This window comes from Balaenoptera ricei, chromosome 2 (assembly GCF_028023285.1).
Source record: "Balaenoptera ricei isolate mBalRic1 chromosome 2, mBalRic1.hap2, whole genome shotgun sequence".
Lineage (NCBI taxonomy): Eukaryota > Metazoa > Chordata > Mammalia > Artiodactyla > Balaenopteridae > Balaenoptera > Balaenoptera ricei.
Genome location: NC_082640.1, coordinates 8,479,275 through 8,498,738, shown reverse-complemented (window position 1 = coordinate 8,498,738; position 19,464 = coordinate 8,479,275). Strand labels below are relative to the sequence as shown.

Genomic DNA, 19,464 nt, shown 5'->3' with positions numbered 1-19,464 from the left:
AGCAGATATTCTCCCACTGGCACCAGCCTTTAACTTTGTAAGGATGTCACAGAAACTGACCCCTCTGTATTCAATCACAGCGTTGCTTTTTTGACGTTGGTTGCTGTGTTTCCTTGGAACAGACAACCTGCAGATGGAGGGCAGCCTTCCATCACCTCTAAAGCACATGATGAGCTTTGCCTAACAGGTAAGCAAAATGTGACCCACAGAACTTTACATGGGATTTCCTTAATATCAGCCCTTTTCAGGTGCTGTTTGCTTACTGGTCCTTATAAGTCTTTTAATGATCAGCATCAATACATCCGGTTCTCTGTAACAAAGATATTTCCAGGTCCCAATAGACGGCCTGGAGTAACCGAGCTTTACCGGTCTGGTTTCAATAAATCTTGTTAGCAAAAAATTCTACAGAACAGATTTTTTTTACTAGTCCTTGTTAATCTGTGGATGATTGTTTATATCAAAGGCAGTGTGATTTGGGAATGTATTTATATGCTTCAGCATAAAGTATTTTTAATCAATTCACCGATTTGGTAAAATGTTGTTTAAAATGATTTTTTTCCCTCCTTTTTTTTTTGGTGGCCCCCTTTCAGAAAGGCTGACAGAAAGTAAAAAGTGAGGCTATTCTCAAAATCAGAGTATGAAGATTAGCCACTAGGGTTTTCAGTTAAGGTCCCCTTAGGGGAAAAAAGCAAAAAAATCAAATTCTTTAAGTAATACCTTGCTTAGTGCAGTGTATTAATAAGTCTTCTATTACATTAAATTAGAATGTAACTATACAGTTTGAATGTCCTGTTCAGTTGACTAAATTAGGTGTTCCCTGAACTGACCTTTTTAAAGACAAGAGTATTATTTTTCTATGGTAACCGAATGTTTAAAATAATTTTTTTTTAAACATCTTTATTGGAGTATAATTGCTCTACAATGTTGTGTTAGTTTCTGCTGTATAACAAAGTGAATCAGGTATACATATACATATATCCCCATATCCCCTTCCCACTTGCGTCTCCCTCCCACCCTCCTTATTCCACCCCTCTAGGTGGACACAAAGCACCGAGCTGATCTCTCTGTGCTATGCAGCTGCTTCCCACTAGCTATCTATTTTACAAGGAATTTTTTTTTTAATAAGAAAAATCAGTGCTCGGCACTTAAACCACTGCAGAGTCTGTGATGAATAAAGTATGTATAAATCCTAGAAAATGTGTATTAGCTGACTAATGCTCAGGAGTGATTATCAAAGGAGAACTTTTTGTTTTTAAAACTGTGTTGACCCTTTTCAACCTAATACTTGCTTATATAGCTGCCATGATGAACAGTTCTTAGGCTATTCAATTGTTTTTAAACAGAAATGCCAACTTCACTGATTTCCTCATTGTTGATGGACATTTTTTCTTTTTTTACATACATATGTACCAGGAAATGAAATACGATCACTACATGCTGTGCTAAGGAAAATAATACAAGGGAAAAAATATTTTTAGATAAGACGATTTCCTCAACCTTTCACGATACCTTACAAATTTGTCTATGCTAGAATATGAACATGGGTGACATGCATTTCTTCCTATCATGGACAATACTTCCTATCTATACCGCACTCATTTTCTTTCAGCAACACTGAACCCAAGATTTCATTGTCAAGCTCAATAAGACAAGGAAGTGAACATTTCCATTAACTGGAAAGAAAAGGGGGTTACGTAAGAATAAGCCTTCAGGGGTCTGCTGAGCAAAAGAGTCCAAAAGGAGAAACAGAACAGCTTGTGAGTTTCATGAGAAGAGTAGTTCCGGCTCTGGGTTGACCTTACATAGTTCTCGTTCTATTAAAGTAATATCAGCACTTTCGACTTCTCCTTTTTGTAAAAAGAACCCTTTTCCTCTGGTACATCAAGGAACTTGCTCCCATAATATGTAGATTTTTTTTGGCCCAACTGAGTGGCTTGTGGGATCTTAGTTCCCTGACCAGGGACTGAACCCAGGCCACAGCAGTGAAAGTGCCGAGTCCTAACCACTGGACCACCAGGGAATTCCCATAATATATAGATTTTTAATACTCATTCCACATAAATGTAATCTGCATGTATTCACTGAAATGTAAACATACAGGATAACAGCATCCTGGGCAAAGAAGCTTTTTAGGAAGGTAGAGATTCAGGATCATCAGGCTATGAAAGAGTTACTTTGCCTTTTGTGTGCGACCATTAATTTCAAAGGTTATTTGATCCTCTAGATTCTAGAAGATCTCAGAATTAAGCCCTGGACCACGTGCTATATAAAACGCTTCCCCGGTGCTCTGTGTGTTCTAAGTTGACATCTTACGTTATGAATGCTGCTCAGGAAAATGTACTGTATTTACAGGGTATGTATATAAGTCAAAGCCATTCAGTTAAATACAATTAAGGTTGTAGAGTCCAGCATTCGTTAATAGAGCAAAAACAACTTTCTACAATACTAAACTATGAGAACGGGACATCTAAAATGCCTGATGTTTGGCCACCAAACCAAATGTGGTCCACTTCAACGTTATGGGGATTTTCCCAGATGTGGATGGGAAGAGGTAAAATCAAGGAATTCTGGATTACTTCTCTTGTTGCGAAACTCCGGGCCACTCAAGCATACTAACCGTGGGCTTGTACAGAGAACGGTGTTTATCAGGGAATCCCAACTTCTGTGACGTGAGTTTTACGCTGGGAGATAAACTGACCTTTTGGATAAGGTGTCTGACCTCTCCCCTCCCCTGACAGCTATTTCTCACCCCAGACAGCTGCTGTTATAAACAAACTGCGAGGGAACACTTTGACAAATGAAGCCAAACCGGGATCCTTTGTTTCTCTGCAGCCAGCAAGCTGGGATTCCACAAGCTCATGAGGGGGCCGTGAGTTACGGGAGGCCAGGCCTGCCCTTCGTCCCCGCCGACCATCCCTGTAGCCCCACGTTCCCAGGATCTGCGGGGCCAGATGACGCTGTCCCCAGCTCACATTCCATCCTGTCAGGGGACTCTCAAAAATAAATAATATTTACAGCGGAGTTCAGAGCCCGTGAAAGAAAAGGCGGGGAAAAGTATCTTCAGAGTAAGTAGACCAGACAATGGAATCCACTGGATCTGTGGTTATTAAACCATTTTTTCATGGGACTTCAGAGCCCTTTGTAAATAGATATGAACCTGCACTTACCAAGAGCCTCAAGTCCAATACCAAATGAAAGGCATAAAAAACTAACAAAGAAAAAACAGAACAAAGTATAGTTTCTAGATCCTGAAAATGCTGCATTCGGTCAACAGTTACTGGCTACCTACTAGGTCTCCTGCTAAGGCTATAAATAAACCTTCATCGCCCCCCCAAAAAAAGGACTACCTCTGTTTCATAGCAAGAACTTGGGAAACCTAAATCAAAGGGGCCTGGAGGCCTCCTTCTACAAATAATCAAACTGAGCTGAAGGGACTATATTTTAGGATCAGGGGTCAGCCCACTACAACCCACTGGCCAACCCTGCTTGTTTTTATGTGGCCTGTGAGCTAAGAATGGTTGGGAAAAAAATCTTAAGAAAAAAGTCTTAAATGGTTGGGGAAAAATATCAAAAGAAGAAGAATATTTTGTGGTACATGAAAATGTATATGACATTCAAATTTCTGAATTTATAAATAAAGTTTTATTGGAACACCGACATACTCATTTGCTTACCTACTGTCTCTGGCTGCTTTTGCACTTAGAAAGGGAGGGGTGAGTAGTTGCAACAGAGACTGGGTGGCCTGCAAAACCCAAGTATTTACTGTCTGGTTCTTTACAGAAAGTGTTTGCTGACCCTTGTTTTAGATCGTCAAAGAATTTTTTTGGTTTTGCTGAGATATCTGAGTGAGAAAATATACCTCCGCCTTTGCTAGAAAGCCTTAGAAATGCATGGGGAGCAGAGAGAAGGCAGCTAAGACCTGAAAAACCACTCAGCATGAAGTTGAGAAAGCTGGACAAGTAGAGGTAGACCACCAGGTGAAGTAGTTTAGGCTGCATTTGCAGATCAGATCCCCCAAAGCATGAGAAAACACCCAAGTTCCTTCACGGAGCAGAGGTATAATCTGCATTTCTTTTTCATACCAATTCTGCTAATTTCCTAATGATGGTCCAGGATCCCACGCCCTGATGCTGTTCTTGTACATGTGGTTGAGTCTTCATATCTCTAGACCTTGATTCTAAAGAATGAGCTATACTGGACTTCCCTCAGGGGAGTTCAATAAAACAGAATCCCAGGAATGATGTCTGTCTCTAAGCAGACAGTCCTGTTGGTGGATGGTTACAACCCCTACTCTGTCTCCAGTAATGATCAGGAGAGACTGGCAATTCAGCCCTACTGGTCAACGGCCCACGCTTAATGAAATGAATGACGAGATTGAAGTTTGTGGATCGACAGGGTTATTAAAGCAGGGCACATTTTTTCCCGTGGTTAAGTCTGTTTATGTTCTCTCCCTAACATAACATCTGGAAAAGGAAAGACAGTAGAAGTGGGATATTTATATTGTAACACTTTCATGAAAGACATCTTCCTGCAGGCTAGGATTTTGTACCTTCAGGGTTGGAACTAAAACAGAGGAAAAAAAAGATGTGTGCGTCCATGGGGTTATCTCTAGTCAAATTCATACCACAATGATAATTCAAGGCTCCACAAAGACACCTGGGCAACCTGACACACCTCAATACAATGGCCATGTGTGACAGTGGGTTCTAATCTCAGCCTTTTAGTAACTTTCATTTGGTACAGAATATCCCCCTATTACTACGCTTTCTCTGCCTGATGTATCTATTTCCATTGACAAGTTGGGAATTGGATTTCAACATTAAGATATAATATTAATAAATTGCCCGTCTACGAAGAAAAGACAGAATAGTTTCTTTTAATAGAGATGCAACAGAATACTTTTTTAAGCCAAAAACTTTTGTAAACTCACCTAGAAAAGTCTCCCTTTGCTTCCTGTAGAAGAAGAAAATTCAACATCAGTGACGCATTCTGATCCCCCATTACAGACTTTAAAATACATTGTAATGAAGTCCTCTACTGAATCAGTCCGACTGACTGCTGTTTCGTCCTATCAGCTATAGTATAATTAAGGAAGGACACGTGTATTTACCGCTTGAATATGAGACAATTAAACTTTAGAAAGTTATATACAAAGAAAGCGATTCATAATGACAAAGGGAAAGTTTCCATTTCTAAGCCCTGATCTAACTTTTTCCAGTTTAAAGATTCTGAACCTGGATGTCTGTCTGGATAGCACTGTCTATGTGTCTATGTCTTGTGTTATTTGTTGTTTTATCTCGTATTGTGGGCTTTTGGAGGCCGGGACCATGGAATCTGTAATGCATTAGCATAATGCCTGGAACATAGTAGTTGCTCACTAAATCTTGCTGAAGGAATAAATTAATGACATCATTTTAGTTCATCTTGCCAGCGTTTCTAATATTTCATATGCCTCTTTTTCACATAAGCTAAGGATCTTTTCCTTGTCTTTCATGACAGTCATTCTTCTGGCAATTAATTCCTGATTTTTACTTGGCTTTCTCCAGTGACCTGAAGAAAAGGGGGTCACTGGATGGTCTCAGTTTCCCCCAATCTCAGGTTATACACACAATTTTCCTTTGCAGAGAAATACAGTCTTAAAATTTTGGAGAAGAACAGAGAATAGAGAAGACTCTATTTGCTGCCATGGTGTAGTTTCCCCAGTAGCTCTTTCCTGCTTGTGGCTAAAAATAATTAAGAAGTCAAACAGCTAGTGGATATAACAATTGCCATGCATGATAAGTCTTATTCCTCTTTCTTCTGTGTATGGCCCTGGCATACAAAGATGAGAGGGAGACGACTTACCTGTAAAATATACGAGGCTAATTCAAACACCACTTCACTGTCAACATCAATCAGCTCCTGAAAGGAAAACCAAGGAAGATAAGTTTGGTCCTTTAGTGATGATTTCTTTATGATCTCTCCCCAAAGAGGATGGGTATTTCTTTTCTAAGGTGTTCCCTAAAATCTCAAGCACTCATAGAATATCTTCTCTGAATTACTTGGACCTGAATGCTCCCTGACATGCTTTTTACAGCTCTTAGAATGAATCCAGTGGTCCTGGGTCTACACAGTTGCCTCCAGGGCTTCATCTTTGTCTTCATGAGAAATTAAGGGATGCGCCAGTCCCTGGCTTTTTACAAATCTGTCAACCTGATTAATCAGTGGAGTAAGGTTACTTGATAACCACATGCATTTTTCTTTCTAAGCTCTACTTCAGAACCAGGAATAAGGCTTTATTGAAGAAAAGGTTACAGTGGGATTGTGATTCTTTTAAAATTAAATAAAATGAAAAATATAATTCCCCAGTTGCACTAGCCACATCTCTTTCATGTATTCAATACTTCAAGGTAGCTGTTGGCTACCATGATGTCAGAGCACATGCAGGGCACTTCGCTCATTGTAGAAAGTTCTACTGGTCCGCACTGTTAGAGAATCCGTTTAAAAATACTGTGTTCTCTAGTTCTTCCCCCAAATATTTAATCGTGATCTATGAACATGGTCTTAAAAGGACATCAGCCTCTTGTAGGTTTTTAAAAAATCCTGTGTATATATATTTCAAAATGTATATCGTCCACATCTCCTTTTATCTAACAGCTTGATTGAGGTATAGATACAGAAAGAAATTGCACACTTAATATATATAATGTGTTAGTTCAGACATATGCAAACACCTGTGATACCATCACCACGTTCAAGGTAATAAATATCTATCACCTCCAAAAGTTTCCTTGTGTCCCTCTGTGTGTTTTTCTCGGGGGGAGGTAAGAACACTTAATGTGAGATCTACCCTCCTAACAAGATTAAGTGCGCAACGCTGTATTTGATCTACAGTTCAGATCTTAAAGACAAAGGGAAACCTGGAGTCCACCAGCACGCAAGAATAATAACCAAATTCATTGATGTTGTACTTCTGTTATCAAGTACAAGTAGAAATGCCTACCTTTCTTTTCTCTCCTTAATACCACTAGATCCTACAGTGAGTGACTGGAGCACAAGAAATTAGAGCTAGCACCGACTTAGACCTCAGCTAGCCCAGCCACCCGCTTTCATTGAGAACAGAGACCAAAAACCATCAAGGGACCCCCCAGAAGTCACAAGGCTTTAGTGGCTGTGATGGGGCTGGAAAGCACCCCCAACTTCTGGTCCAGCGTCTGACCTTCTGGAAGCCGTGCTCTCCCCCAAACCAATCAGGTCACAGTCTCAGCCAACATGGTCTCAGGACCACATGTGGCATCAAAGTTAGCCAAAACAAGGGTTACTTTTTTTTCGAAGTATAAACCAAACTCTGATTCACAGATTTTCTAATTATTTTTGTGTGATCCAGAAGTGGCCCCTGTAATTCAAAACAATGCATTGAAGCAAGCCTGTGTATTTCGAGGGAAGGATATCCTGCAGGTTCTTTCGAGCTTAGGAATTTCAAATATGGATAATAATGTTTGCCACCGAACCACCTTGGAGCACGGGCTGAGAGAACTAACGAGAGACATGGAAGGATTGGGGACAATAATTCTTTATGCTTAACCAGCTGAAGGAGCTTTACGGACACTGTAATTGATACAGACTGTCAGTGCTGGAGTGTGCAGGAATGCTTGGAATTGCAGTCCTGGGATTACCAGGTCCCATCAGAATGTAAATCATTTAACAGTGGACAAATGATTTAACAGAAACACCGTACAGGGTTTCCACAATGGATCATTTCTACTCGCACTATGTGCCTTTCCATTCCCACCAATCGACTTCCTGAAGTCGCTGGTGTGTACTTGTCAGCGTACTCCGTCAAACATTTACACTGAGGTTGCAGGCAACGGTCAACGGTGGCTAATAGTTAACGTCCCAGGAGAGGCCAACTCAAAACCAACCATCGGGAACAACCCTGTTAAGTGTGAACATTGTTTTTAGCTCATTACTTGACTCATCTGCTAAAGGGAAACGTCTATACCTTTGGGAAGGGGGGCAGGAGTGGGGAAGGCGGAGGGCGGTCGTTTTCTATTTGATTTGATTTTACACAGTCCATTCTGCAGTTCCAGGAGAGACTGTCAGACGCTAATCGCATGGCAGCATTAACTGTAATGTACCAATATTCAGAATCAAGCTACCAAAGATGCCCATTTAAACATCGAACCTGATTTATACGAGTTCTCTCTCACCGACCGTATGTGTCCTCAGGGTAAGTGGGAACTAGTGCCTCTAACTGGGGTGAGTTTCCACCTTCTCTGACCTTGACCATCTCCCAGTGAAGATATTAAAAACAATGAGAGCCAGAACGTGACCGGTAAGAGGGAAAAGGATTGAAGAATGAGGTGGCCCAGACATCCCCACTCTTGCAAAATCTGATGGGAAAGAGAGCTGCAGTATTCCTTCTCACCGTTTCCATTTAGTATTTATTGAGTTCAAGAATCATGGCATCATCTGTCCTCAGAGGAATCAGTACAGAGTCTAAATGGTGTTTATAAGACCCAATCTAGGAACGGGGATGGGGGCGGGGGAAGAGATGCTCCTAATGGCGAAGAAAACGCTTTCCTACCTCGCAGTCTCTGCCTGATTCCCTGATGTCTCCTGTTTACAATACCTTCCCCCTTTTATACCTCGTCCTCCCGGGTGATTTTATCCCCTGCGATGGAACAGAGCTCTAGATTTCCTGCCCACACCACACACCTCTCGTTGTACCTCAAACCCTGAGAGCTGAGTCCCCGTGGGGAGGAGTGGACAGATGTTTCCAGGGATCCGCCTACCACATAACATTCCAAAGATCACTCCACCTTTTTCTCATCTGGATTCTCTCAAATGCAGAGGTGGCTATTTTCAAGTGTTTCTGCTCAAGCAGAGCAAATAAACTGAACAAGATCACAAAGAGTGCATGCAAAAACCCCTTACTTTCCTGGGGCACTGGGTTTTCCCCCGACCGAGGATGAAATGGAGAAGGACGGGGAGTAGAAGGCCCTTCAAGGAAGACGTACGGGTGTTTCCCATCTGGCATCACCCACAGGCTGGACGTGGACACTCCTCTGTGCCCCCAGTGCTCTGAGAGCCATTTGAGGAGGGGTGTCGGCAGGGCTGTCTGCTGAGCTGGAGTCTTCCTTGGGAATCTAGGGTGGTCTGGCTGGCATGGAGTCATTTTCTCCTGAGATTCACTGGTAACAGGGGGATGCTGATGGAAGGGAAAGTGATGTCACGGAGTTCACGTGTCCTCTGGACATCTGTTTTACTTACTACTGAATCATGTGTGCCGCTTTCTCTGATCTTTTGCCACGTGGTATGGATAGACAAAACGTGACTCTCTGCAGTGTGTGTGTGTGTGTGTGTGTGTGTGTGTTCAGACAGGGCTGGGGAGGATGGCACTCTGCATTGTTCTACAAGTTGCTGAAGGAGGAGGCCTGAGGTCATATATCGGCAGCCTCACAGTTAACAATATGCTCAAAAAGATTTCCATTCTGAGGGTCTCTGAATGTTCCAGAGAGGCCCCATGAGAATCCCCAGTGACAGGTGTAAGGACGGCCTCCAAAAGTTCTGAGAGCTGGAGGAACTCGTCACGACCCCCTCGCTCCAAGGGCCTTGGTGGTGGTCTGCAGACTCAACTGAGAAGCTTAATGAAAAGCCTTCCTCCTTGGCCAGGAATGAGAGAAATTCCAGCTTTCATGGAAGATTCATGAGAGCTTTATAACAGGAAAGACGATGAGCAACCACATGGTAGGTTGAAAAGATTTCAATGAGAACGACCTTTGCCAAGTCCAAGCAGAACGACCTTCAGGGCTGCCCGATGGTTTTCCTGGTAAATCCTCACCCACTGTAACCATCTTTCTTTGTACCCACAAAACGCCTGAAGAGGATGGTTTCTTGCCATCCTCTTGAAGACTATTTCTACTCCAGGGCATTGAATAAATACATCCCTGGACCTCTTTGAGTTTCATTTTCCTCGTCAGTAGAATGGGGAGAACAATTTCTTTTCCAATTATTGTTATTGAGTCTGGTGAGGCGGAAATGTAGAGGTGATTTGGAAACTCTGAGACTCACTACAAATATCGGGTCTGCATTATTTATTTTCACTTACCGGTATTTCTGAATCATCTGAACTCCACAATTTTGTCTGTTCTTCAGCATTTTATAGCATTTATTGCAATCTTTTTTATTTTTTTTACACTTTATTTTATTTTTTAAAAAACTTTTTATTGGGCTATAGTTGATTTACAATGTTGTGTTAACTTCTGCTGTACAGAAGTTATACATATACATATATCCACTCTTTTTTAGATTCTTTTCCCATATAGGTCATTACAGAGTATTGAATAGAGTTCCCTGTGCTATACAGTAGGTCCTTGTTGCTTATCTATTTTATATATAGTAGTGTGTATATGTCAATCCCAATCTCCCAATTTATTCCTCCCCCCTTTTTTCCCCCCGGTAACCATAAGTTTCTTTTCTATGTATGTGACTTTATTTCTGTTTTGTAAATAAGTTCGTTTGTATCATTATTTTAGATTCCACAGATAAGTGATATCATATGGTATTCATCTTTGTCTGACTTACTTCACTTAGTATGATAATCTCTAGGTCCATCCATGTTGCTGCACATGGCATTATTTCATTCTTTTTTATGGCTGAGTAATATTCCATTGTATACACGTACCACATCTTCTTTATCCATTCATCTGTCGATGGACATTTAGGTTGCTTCCATGTCTTGGCTATTGTAAATAGTGCTGCAATGAACATAGGGGTGCATGTATCTTTTTTTTTTTTTTTTTTTTGGCTGCGTTAGGTCGGTCTTCGCTGCTGCACGCGGGCTCTCTCTAGTTGCGGCGAGTGGGGGCTACTCTTTGTTGCAGTGCACAGGCTTCTCATTGAGGTGGCTTCTCTTGTTGCGGAGCATGGGCTCTAGGCGCACAGGCTGTGGTAGTTGTGGCTCGCGGGCTCTAGAGCGCAGGCTCAGTAGTTGCGGTGCACAGGCTTAGCTGCTCCGCAGCATGTGGGATCTTCCCAGACCAGGGCTTGAACCCGTGTCCCCTGCACTGGCAGGCAGATTTCTAACCACTGTGCCAGTAGGGAAGTCCATGTATCTTTTTGAATTAGAGTTTTCTCTGGATATATGCCCAAGAGTGGGATTGCTGGATCATACGGTAGTTCTATTTTTAGTTGTTTAAGGAACCTCCATACTGTTCTCCATAATGGTTGTTGGACTCTTTAGTAAGACTTTTTTAAAGAGGTGGGCAGCATTGTGTGTGTGTCTACATGTGTGTGTGTATCGGTCACCACGTATACCATCCCAGTGGGTCCTGACACCCACATTCAGCCTCATTGAGCCCATGTGATGCCCTGTCTCACTGCACAACCTACAGTGGCTACGGGAAGGTGCCCCCAGGCCATCAGGGGCTGAGGAGCAGGATGAGACTGATGTGATCTTGCACAGTTCCTCTCTGAGCCCTTTGCCGGTTTTCCATCAGTCAAGTCCTTTCATGTTTCTCTGGGGCACATGTTTGTCTGGGGCACTCTCTCTCTCAGTGCCCCCCGGGTATTTCTCCCACTGTCCACTGCATAGAGTCCATTTCACGATCCTGAGGACTCTCTCCTGTAGAGGCCATGGGCACAGCCCAGATCATAGGTCTGCATATGTTTATGTCTAGAGGGTTGAAGATGGAAGTCCCTCTCTGTCCTCCTCCCCTTCCTCTCTGTCACGTGAGCACACACACCAAGCTGGCAATCCTCCACCTAAGAGATAAGGACCAGGATTCTGTGAGTCTGAGACAAATGTTTATGTTGGTTCCTTTGTCCTGTGGGACTTGATTCTGGGCTTTTGTTTCTCTCATCTTCAGATGAGATATCCTCTGCTCATTAGCAAATCTCTTGGAAGACCTTGGATAAAGATTGCTTATTTTAATTTCAGCAAGAGTGATGGTATTTAGACCAAAGCAGCAAACTTGGCCCAGGGATGACTGTTTGAACTTCAATCACATGTGACGCTCTTAGTTCAATGGGGACGTCTAGGCACAGAAGGCTGGACAAGACCCCCCCAGCGCACAGAAAGGAGGAATTTTAAGTTTGTTTGTTTTTCTGACATGATCTGCTCTCAGTGGGTACATGTAGGCTCCAAACTTGGTAATTTCCTAGGAAATATGCAAATCCTTTCTCCCTGGGATTGGAAACGAAGCCATTAAAAACAATTTACTGAGCATTGACTATGCGCCTTGTTTAGTGAAAGGTCAGTGGAAGGTGATCGTCAAAATTCACTCAGAAAAATGCTGGTGCCAACTTCTCCTCCAACCCAGGAGACATATTTCTGTGCATCTTCAGATGGTGACCATGGGCCCTGTTTCTTTGGTTATCATTTCGGACAAGACAAATTTTGAGATCAAGCATTTAAATGTGACGGATGTATATAAAGAGTGGATGGTCAACCCCTTCCGTTCAAACATGAGATTCATAACAGGGCAGCTAGTTATTTTGACCAGTTCCTCACTTCACCCAACTTAAATCACCTAAGGATCAAATTGCTCCTCTGAGGAACTGAATAGCAGTGGAAGGTCCTTCAGCGTGGGGGCCTCTTTTCTGTCATTCATTCATTCATTCATTCATTTATGGCTGCATTGGGTCTTCGTTGCTGTGCGCGGCCTTTCTCTAGTTGTGGCGCTACTCTTGGTTGCGGTGCGTGGGCTTCTCATTGCTGTGGCTTCTCTTGTTGCGGAGCATGGGCTCTAGGCACGCAGGCTTCAGTAGTTGTGGTGCGCGGGCTTAGTTGCTCCTCGGCATGTGGGATCGTCCTGGACCAGGGCTCGAACCCCTGTCCCCTGCATTGGCAGGCGGATTCTTAACCACTGCGCCACCAGGGAAGTCCCGGGAGCCTCTTTTCTTATCTCTCAGAAGGTACGCCTCTGAAGATGACTGGAAGCTGGATTTCAGAATTCTATGTTTCCCTTATAACTTTAAGATCTATCATCTAAGGGAATCCTTCTTTTTAAAAATTAAAAAAAACATTTTGACGTTTTATGACCTAGCACTTATTGTCCGCAGAGCTCTTGAAAATTATTGTGGTGCCTAATTTTGACAGCAAGCTCACTTTGCCGGTGGAGAAGTCTGAGCAGGCAGGAGTCAGTCCTGAAGGCGGTGGAAGTGCTGAGATTAGGGTCCACGCCCACCCCAGCACCCCCTCCAGCGTAGCAAGTCCACTGCCCCCCACGGGGCTGACTGATGGGCCTTCTCCAGTTGACAGAGGAAGCCACATCCCAAGAGAGAAACGGCCAGATGGAAAACTTGGCAGGAGAGCTCTGCTTTCCCATGTCGCTTCCCAGGAAGCACACATCATCCCAGGCTCACTTCCCATGGGAGTTTTCCTCGGAACTAGACACACATTTCTCAATGAGTTTCATCCATCCCTTGGTCATAAGTTTCCTTTCCATCACCCCCCCGTCCCCTGAATGAGTCGAAACACAACAGAAATGTTGGTGAAGGCAGCGGCCACGTGGGGTGTCGACGACCCCTTTTGATACCTCCTCCTGCTCCACTTAAAGGAGACGAGTAGAGCCCGGCTCGTTCCTGACCAGATTCTAACTTTCTGCATCTTGGACAGATTATGACTGTAATTTCCCGCTCTTTTGGTAGAAAATAGGGGGATTGTCAAGCAAGGAGAAGTGAGAGAGAAATCCACTGCACTTCTGCTTTCTGTCTCCTGGTGAAGAGTGGAAAGTGAGAGCTGGCATTCGTGGTTTGGGGAAAATGACAAAACAAATGAACAAAGCAAAACACCTTTCCTCGCTTTTGTGCTGTTGAAGAGATCAGAGGTCTGCTCTCTGGAGAAGATGATGCGTAGGAAGCTAGGATGAAGTAGACCGAGAGCTCAGGGATTAAAAAGGGGGCTTACACCCCAATGGAGGTCACTCCGTCCCCAAGACCCTGAAGTGGGAGGAGACATCCCAGGAGGGAAGTAAGACATTACATCCTCTGGAGACAACGAAGAGCCACGAGAAAAGACACCAAGCACTGATACTTGGGGTTCCCACTGAAAGAAACAGCTTGCCACTGCGACACTCCACAGGGACAGCCACAGAGGACCACCCCCACCTGGGCACTTGGAGCTTTTGAGTGCTTCACTCTTAAATACAGATGGAAAGCCTCCTACATGAAAGACAGAGACCAAAATAAATAAACAGAAAAAAAAGAACTGGAAAGAAACACAAAGGAAACAGAACATGCATGATAATTAATATTATTGGAGTGATAAGAGGATATTAGGCTCAAAGACAATAATAGGATTACATGTATATAAAGAAAAATCAGATAATATGAAGGAAGTCTGAGAAATTCAAAACATGATGGCAAAGGTTAAAAAGTCAATAGAGGAGATTAAAGATAATATTGAGGAAATCTTCTAGGAAGTAGAACAAAATGACAAAGATGGAAAATAGGAGAAACCAGATATCAAAGCAGGAGGCTGTGCCCGGCATCTGATTAACAGGAGCTCCAGAAAGAGAGCACAGAGGAAACAGAGAGACATCACTAAAGAAACAATACAAAAAACCTCCCAGAACTGAAGAATACGAATGTCCAGACTGTAAGTGCCCACTGAATACACAACATAGTGGGCTTACAAAGACCTACTTTAGGGCGCACCATCCTGCAACTTCAGATGAAGAGAAATAAAGAAGAAATCCTAAAAGATCCCGTAGGTGGTCACGGAGGTGGGGAGAGCCCACATACAGTGTAGGGACTACAGACTTCACCAGAGCAACTCTCAAAGACTCGGAGGCAACACCTTTGACATTCCGAGAGAAGTCATTCTGTATTTCCACATCCAGTCAAACTATTAACCAGATATAAAAGTAGAGCAAAGGGGCTTCCCTGGTGGCGCAGTGGTTGAGAATCTGCCTGCCAATCAATGCAGGGGACACGGGTTCGAGCCCTGGTCTGGGAAGATCCCACATGCCGCGGAGCAACTGGGCCCGTGAGCCACAACTACTGAGCCTGCGCGTCTGGAGCCCATGCTCCGCAACAAGAGAGGCCGCGATAATGAGAGGCCCGCGCACCGCGATGAAGAGTGGCCCCCGCTTGCCGCAACTAGAGAAAGCCCTTGCACAGAAATGAAGACCCGACACAGCCATAAATAAATAAAAATAAATAAATAAAAATTAAAAAAAAAAAAAAAAAAAAGTAGAGCAAAGGCTTTTTCAGATATGCAAGGACCCAAACAGTTTACTTCTCATATACGGTTTCTCTGGATTACTGCAGGATGTTCTCCAGTGAAACAGTGGTGTAAAACAAAACACAGGAAGACTCGGGATCCAGGAAGCAAAGCACCCAGTCCAGAGCTGGGGGTGAAGGGAAGACGGGGCAGGAAAGGGGCACCTTGGGCTGAGGTCTATGAATGAGGCCATGTCCAGACAGGAACAGAAGGACAGAGGACTCTAAAAGGGAGGTGCCTGGAAAAACAACAAAGGCAGCAGCAGCAACAAAAACCAAGCTAAAGAGAGGAATGGATGAATTATCTGATGCATATGCAAATTAACATCAGTAGACATTTGGGAATCTGTAGCTTTTGGAAAAAAAATGATGGGTACATAGAAACTAAAACAGGTAACAGCAAGGCAATTATTATTACCTTTAGGTAAAATAACTGGTTGTCTAAAAAAGGAATCACAACCTTAGGAGGCTACTTGGATTAGTCATAATAATGTAATGCTGATGGGTATGGCTTTTGCCCAGAACTGTGCTATCACCATACTGGGAAAATGGGAAAAGGAAAGTGTGGGTGGTTGCATAGGAGACCTCAATCCTCACCTACCTTACGAGGAATTCAGTACATCAAAAATGGATAAATCAAGGAATAACACCCTGTGCCCATTATTTAGAAACAGAGAGAGGCAAATACCAGAAGAAACAGCTAAAATTGCTGGAAGTGGCAGGAGTTGCGGGGGGGTGGGCAGGGAGGGGTGAGGTGGGCTCTTTTTCATAAACAGCCTCCTAGAGCCATGTGGCTTCTAAACCATGGCATATATTACTTAGATAAAAATAAATGTGAATGTGTTAAAAAAAGCGAATAAAATAAGGACTTGGAGGAAGCAGGAATAAACAGCTTATGGTATCTGAACAACTTAGATTCTAGTACGTTGTAGGAATCGCTCCCCAAGACACAGGGAGAGTGCTGGGTCAGCTGGTATCAGCATCACCTACCGGTTACGTGTCTGGCACCACTCTCAGGTCCATCGAGGCCTCCAAAGTGCCAGAGGGCAGTGTGGGCAGCACACAGAAAATCGCAGCTAAGATGAACTCAGATCTGATTCCAAGTAAGCAATTCTATCTCAGCGGGAGCTAATAACGTGCCTGGCTGGGTGCTAACCACCTTCACGTCTATCTCGCTTCATCTCCCCAGGAAGGTGGTGGGTTGGGTCTTTTAATATCCTTGTTCAACCGAAGAAGAAAATTAAGCTTGGAGACATCACAGAAGGTGTCCACATTTATTGCAGTTGCTAAGAGGCAGAGGTAGGAAGGGAACCCAAGTCTGTGAGCCACGGAGTCTAAACCCCTAATCACAATCATTCTGCTCCAGGGCCTTCCGCCATCTTTACATATTTACAACTGTGCCAAGCCTGTTCCACCACTTCTGGTTCCTTGTCTTTCACTAAGTTACTAAATCTCTCCAGCATCGGTTTCCTCCCTCAGTAAAGATGACGATTCCATCCCACTCATGAGCCTCAAAAAATGTAAGATAAGTGAAAAAATTTTTATAGACTCTAAGTGTCAACTTATGCAAATGAAAATATTATTTTGATGATGGGAAGGAGACGGGTGGCCTTGTGACGCGATTCTGTCTCCTATGTAACCTTCAGAAGAGCCATCTCGGGCTCACTGACGCGACTCACTAAGCTCCAGGACAGATGCTGAGAAGAGACAGCTGGGGTTCTAGAAGGGCACACACCACCCAGGTCAGCAGGCAGGCTGATGGCTGTGGGCACCTGGACCCTCAATGTGGCTGGCTCCGAATGCATCACCTCTTTAGTTCTGGGGATTTTTTTTTTTTAAATTTCCCATTAATCCCAGAGTCCTCTGTGATCATTATGTTCAGAAGCACTGAAATTTTCACCTTCAGCTTAGCATCTGTGACTAGACTGAACTGAACAACTCCGAGAAAAACCATGTCTGCTCCCTTAACCCAGGGGTCTGTATAAGCACAGTTTGGGGCAACTTTTTACTTGCTGGGGTTGAGGGCGATTTCACCCCGTCAGCGACTTCCCAGGCATTTATTGCCCAAGTCTGCCCCCTGGTGGACAGTCCTCACTTTTTATTCCTGAATTCTTCCAAAGTGCTTTCACATGGATTAAACAAACACCATCAGAGACGCTTGCCACCTATGAGGTACGTAAGACTGGTGTTATTATTTCCACTTTATAATGAGAAAATGAGGGTTTAGAGAGAGGAAGACATTTGCAAGTCCCTGGAACTACATGCAGCATCTTTGTTCTTCCATTCAGCAACACCCCCAAATACTGTAATCTGAGCGCTCTGGGCTTGAGCCCAGGTTAAGTCTTGGTTCAGCAGCTGTCACCAAGCGAGGTTCTTTCACAGAACTGAATTTGACCACTACCACGCCCTCCATGATTTTGAACATTTGCATTCAGTGGAACTATTCTGTGCAGTGATGTGCTGAAGAACTTCCAGAAGGAAAAGTGATGGCCGACAGACCGCTTCACCTGTGTGTGTGCTTTAATGTGTAGTCAGTTGTTGCAATCCCTCCAAACCAGGTTTAGTTAAACAGGAAAATACAGGCAGCGGGATGTCCTCTGAATACAGCCATTGACCATGTTACAACAGGCATACTTGGCTTTGAAGCTCTCTAAGGAGAGTCTGCCCTCCAGGGCACAGGGCAGCCCAGTGGGTGAGATCTGTGATCTGGAATCAGGCTGCCAACTTCAGCCCTGACTGACTCTGCCATTCAGCAGATATGCAGCCCCGGGTGAATCTCGTAACCACCCTGCGCCTCCCCTTTTTCACAGGGAAAACTAAGATAAAGAATAGTCTTCATCTCAGAGATGGTGCAAACATGCAGCCACGCAAGTTACAGAAAGCACTCAGCACCAAGCCCGCCACGGCGCCACGGGCGTTAAGTATCAGCCGTCCTTCTCCCTGGTCATCAATGAGCTGACCTAAGGCTGCACTCCTGAGACAGGAGGGGGCGTGTTGGGGGGGTGGGTGCAGAGTGGGTGTTTACTTTAAATACATTCTCCTAGTTATGGGTCTCAACCCAGGGCGGGGAGCGGTATTCTGCAAGCCCCTCTCCCCTGGGACGGGGTGTGTGTTGGATTCCGTGGGCGTTTGGGGTTATCCAGTGAAAGGAAACACTACAAGCATATAGGGGAATTGGATGCAAGGGACCGTCCCACTCAATTAAGAACCGTCCCTTGAATAGACGTGTCCGTGAAGAAGATGTACAAATGGCCAAAGAGCATACGAAAAGATGCTCAACATCGCTAATCGTCAGGGAAAAGCAAACCAAAACCACAATGAGATACCGCCTAATACCACTAGGATGGCTATCATTTATTTACTTATTTTTTGGCTGCACTGTGCAACTTGCAGGATCATAATTCCCCGACCAGGGATTGAACCAGTGCCCTCAGCAGTGACAGCACAGAGTCCTAACCACTGGACTGCCAGGGAATTCCTAGGCTGGCTGTTATTTAAAAAAAAAAAACAAAAAAAACCTCAGAAAATAACAAGTGTGGGTAAGGATGTGCAGAATGGAACTTTTCCACACTGCTGGTGGGAATATAAAATGGTGCAGTCGTTATGGAAAGCAGGATGGCAGCTCCTCAGAAAATGAAAAAGAGAATTACCATATGATCCAGCCATCCCACTTCTGGGTATTCACCCAAAACAACTGAAAGCAGGGACTTGAACAGATATTTATAAACCCACGTTCACAGCAGCATTATTCACTACAGCCAAAAGGTGGAAGCTACGCAAGTGTCCATTGACTGGTGGATGAATAAACAAAACGTGGTAACTGCATACAATGGAATATTAGCCATAAAAAGGAAGGAGATTCTGACACCAGCTACAACATGGATGAACCTTGAGGACATTATGCTAAGTCAAGTAAGCCAGTCAAAACAGGACAAATACCGCGTGATTCCACTCACATGAGGTACCCAGAGTAGTCAAGTTCATAAAGACAGAAAATAGAATAGAGGTTGCCAGGGGCTGGCGGTGGGGAGAATGGGGAGTTACTGTTTAAGGGGTACAGAGTTTCAGTTCTCTATGATGAAGAGTTCTGTGGATGGATGTGATGATGGCTGTAAAACAAGGTAAACGTACTTAATACCGCTGAACTGTACACTTATCAATGGAGACCATGGTAACTTTTATCACCATAAAAAAACTGTCCCACCCCATAGAGAACAGACTTGTGGTTGCCAAGGGGGAGGGGGGTGGGGGAGGGGT

The 19,464-nt window shown here is 43.8% G+C and overlaps 1 protein-coding gene across 5 annotated transcripts in view; it reads right to left on the bottom strand.

The window, feature by feature from the left end:
• The window catches only part of FRMD4A (FERM domain containing 4A), a 491,624-nt gene that overhangs the window by 101,532 nt on the left and 370,628 nt on the right, over window positions 1-19,464 (bottom strand). For all 5 annotated transcript variants that reach the window (XM_059910391.1, XM_059910396.1, XM_059910410.1 and 2 more), the window contains exons 6-7: window positions 5,845-5,901; window positions 4,931-4,953 (exon numbers count right to left, since the gene is read on the bottom strand). In XM_059910391.1, coding sequence (XP_059766374.1) covers window positions 4,931-4,953; window positions 5,845-5,901 — 80 coding nt within the window. The remainder of the gene's footprint in view (window positions 1-4,930; window positions 4,954-5,844; window positions 5,902-19,464) is intronic.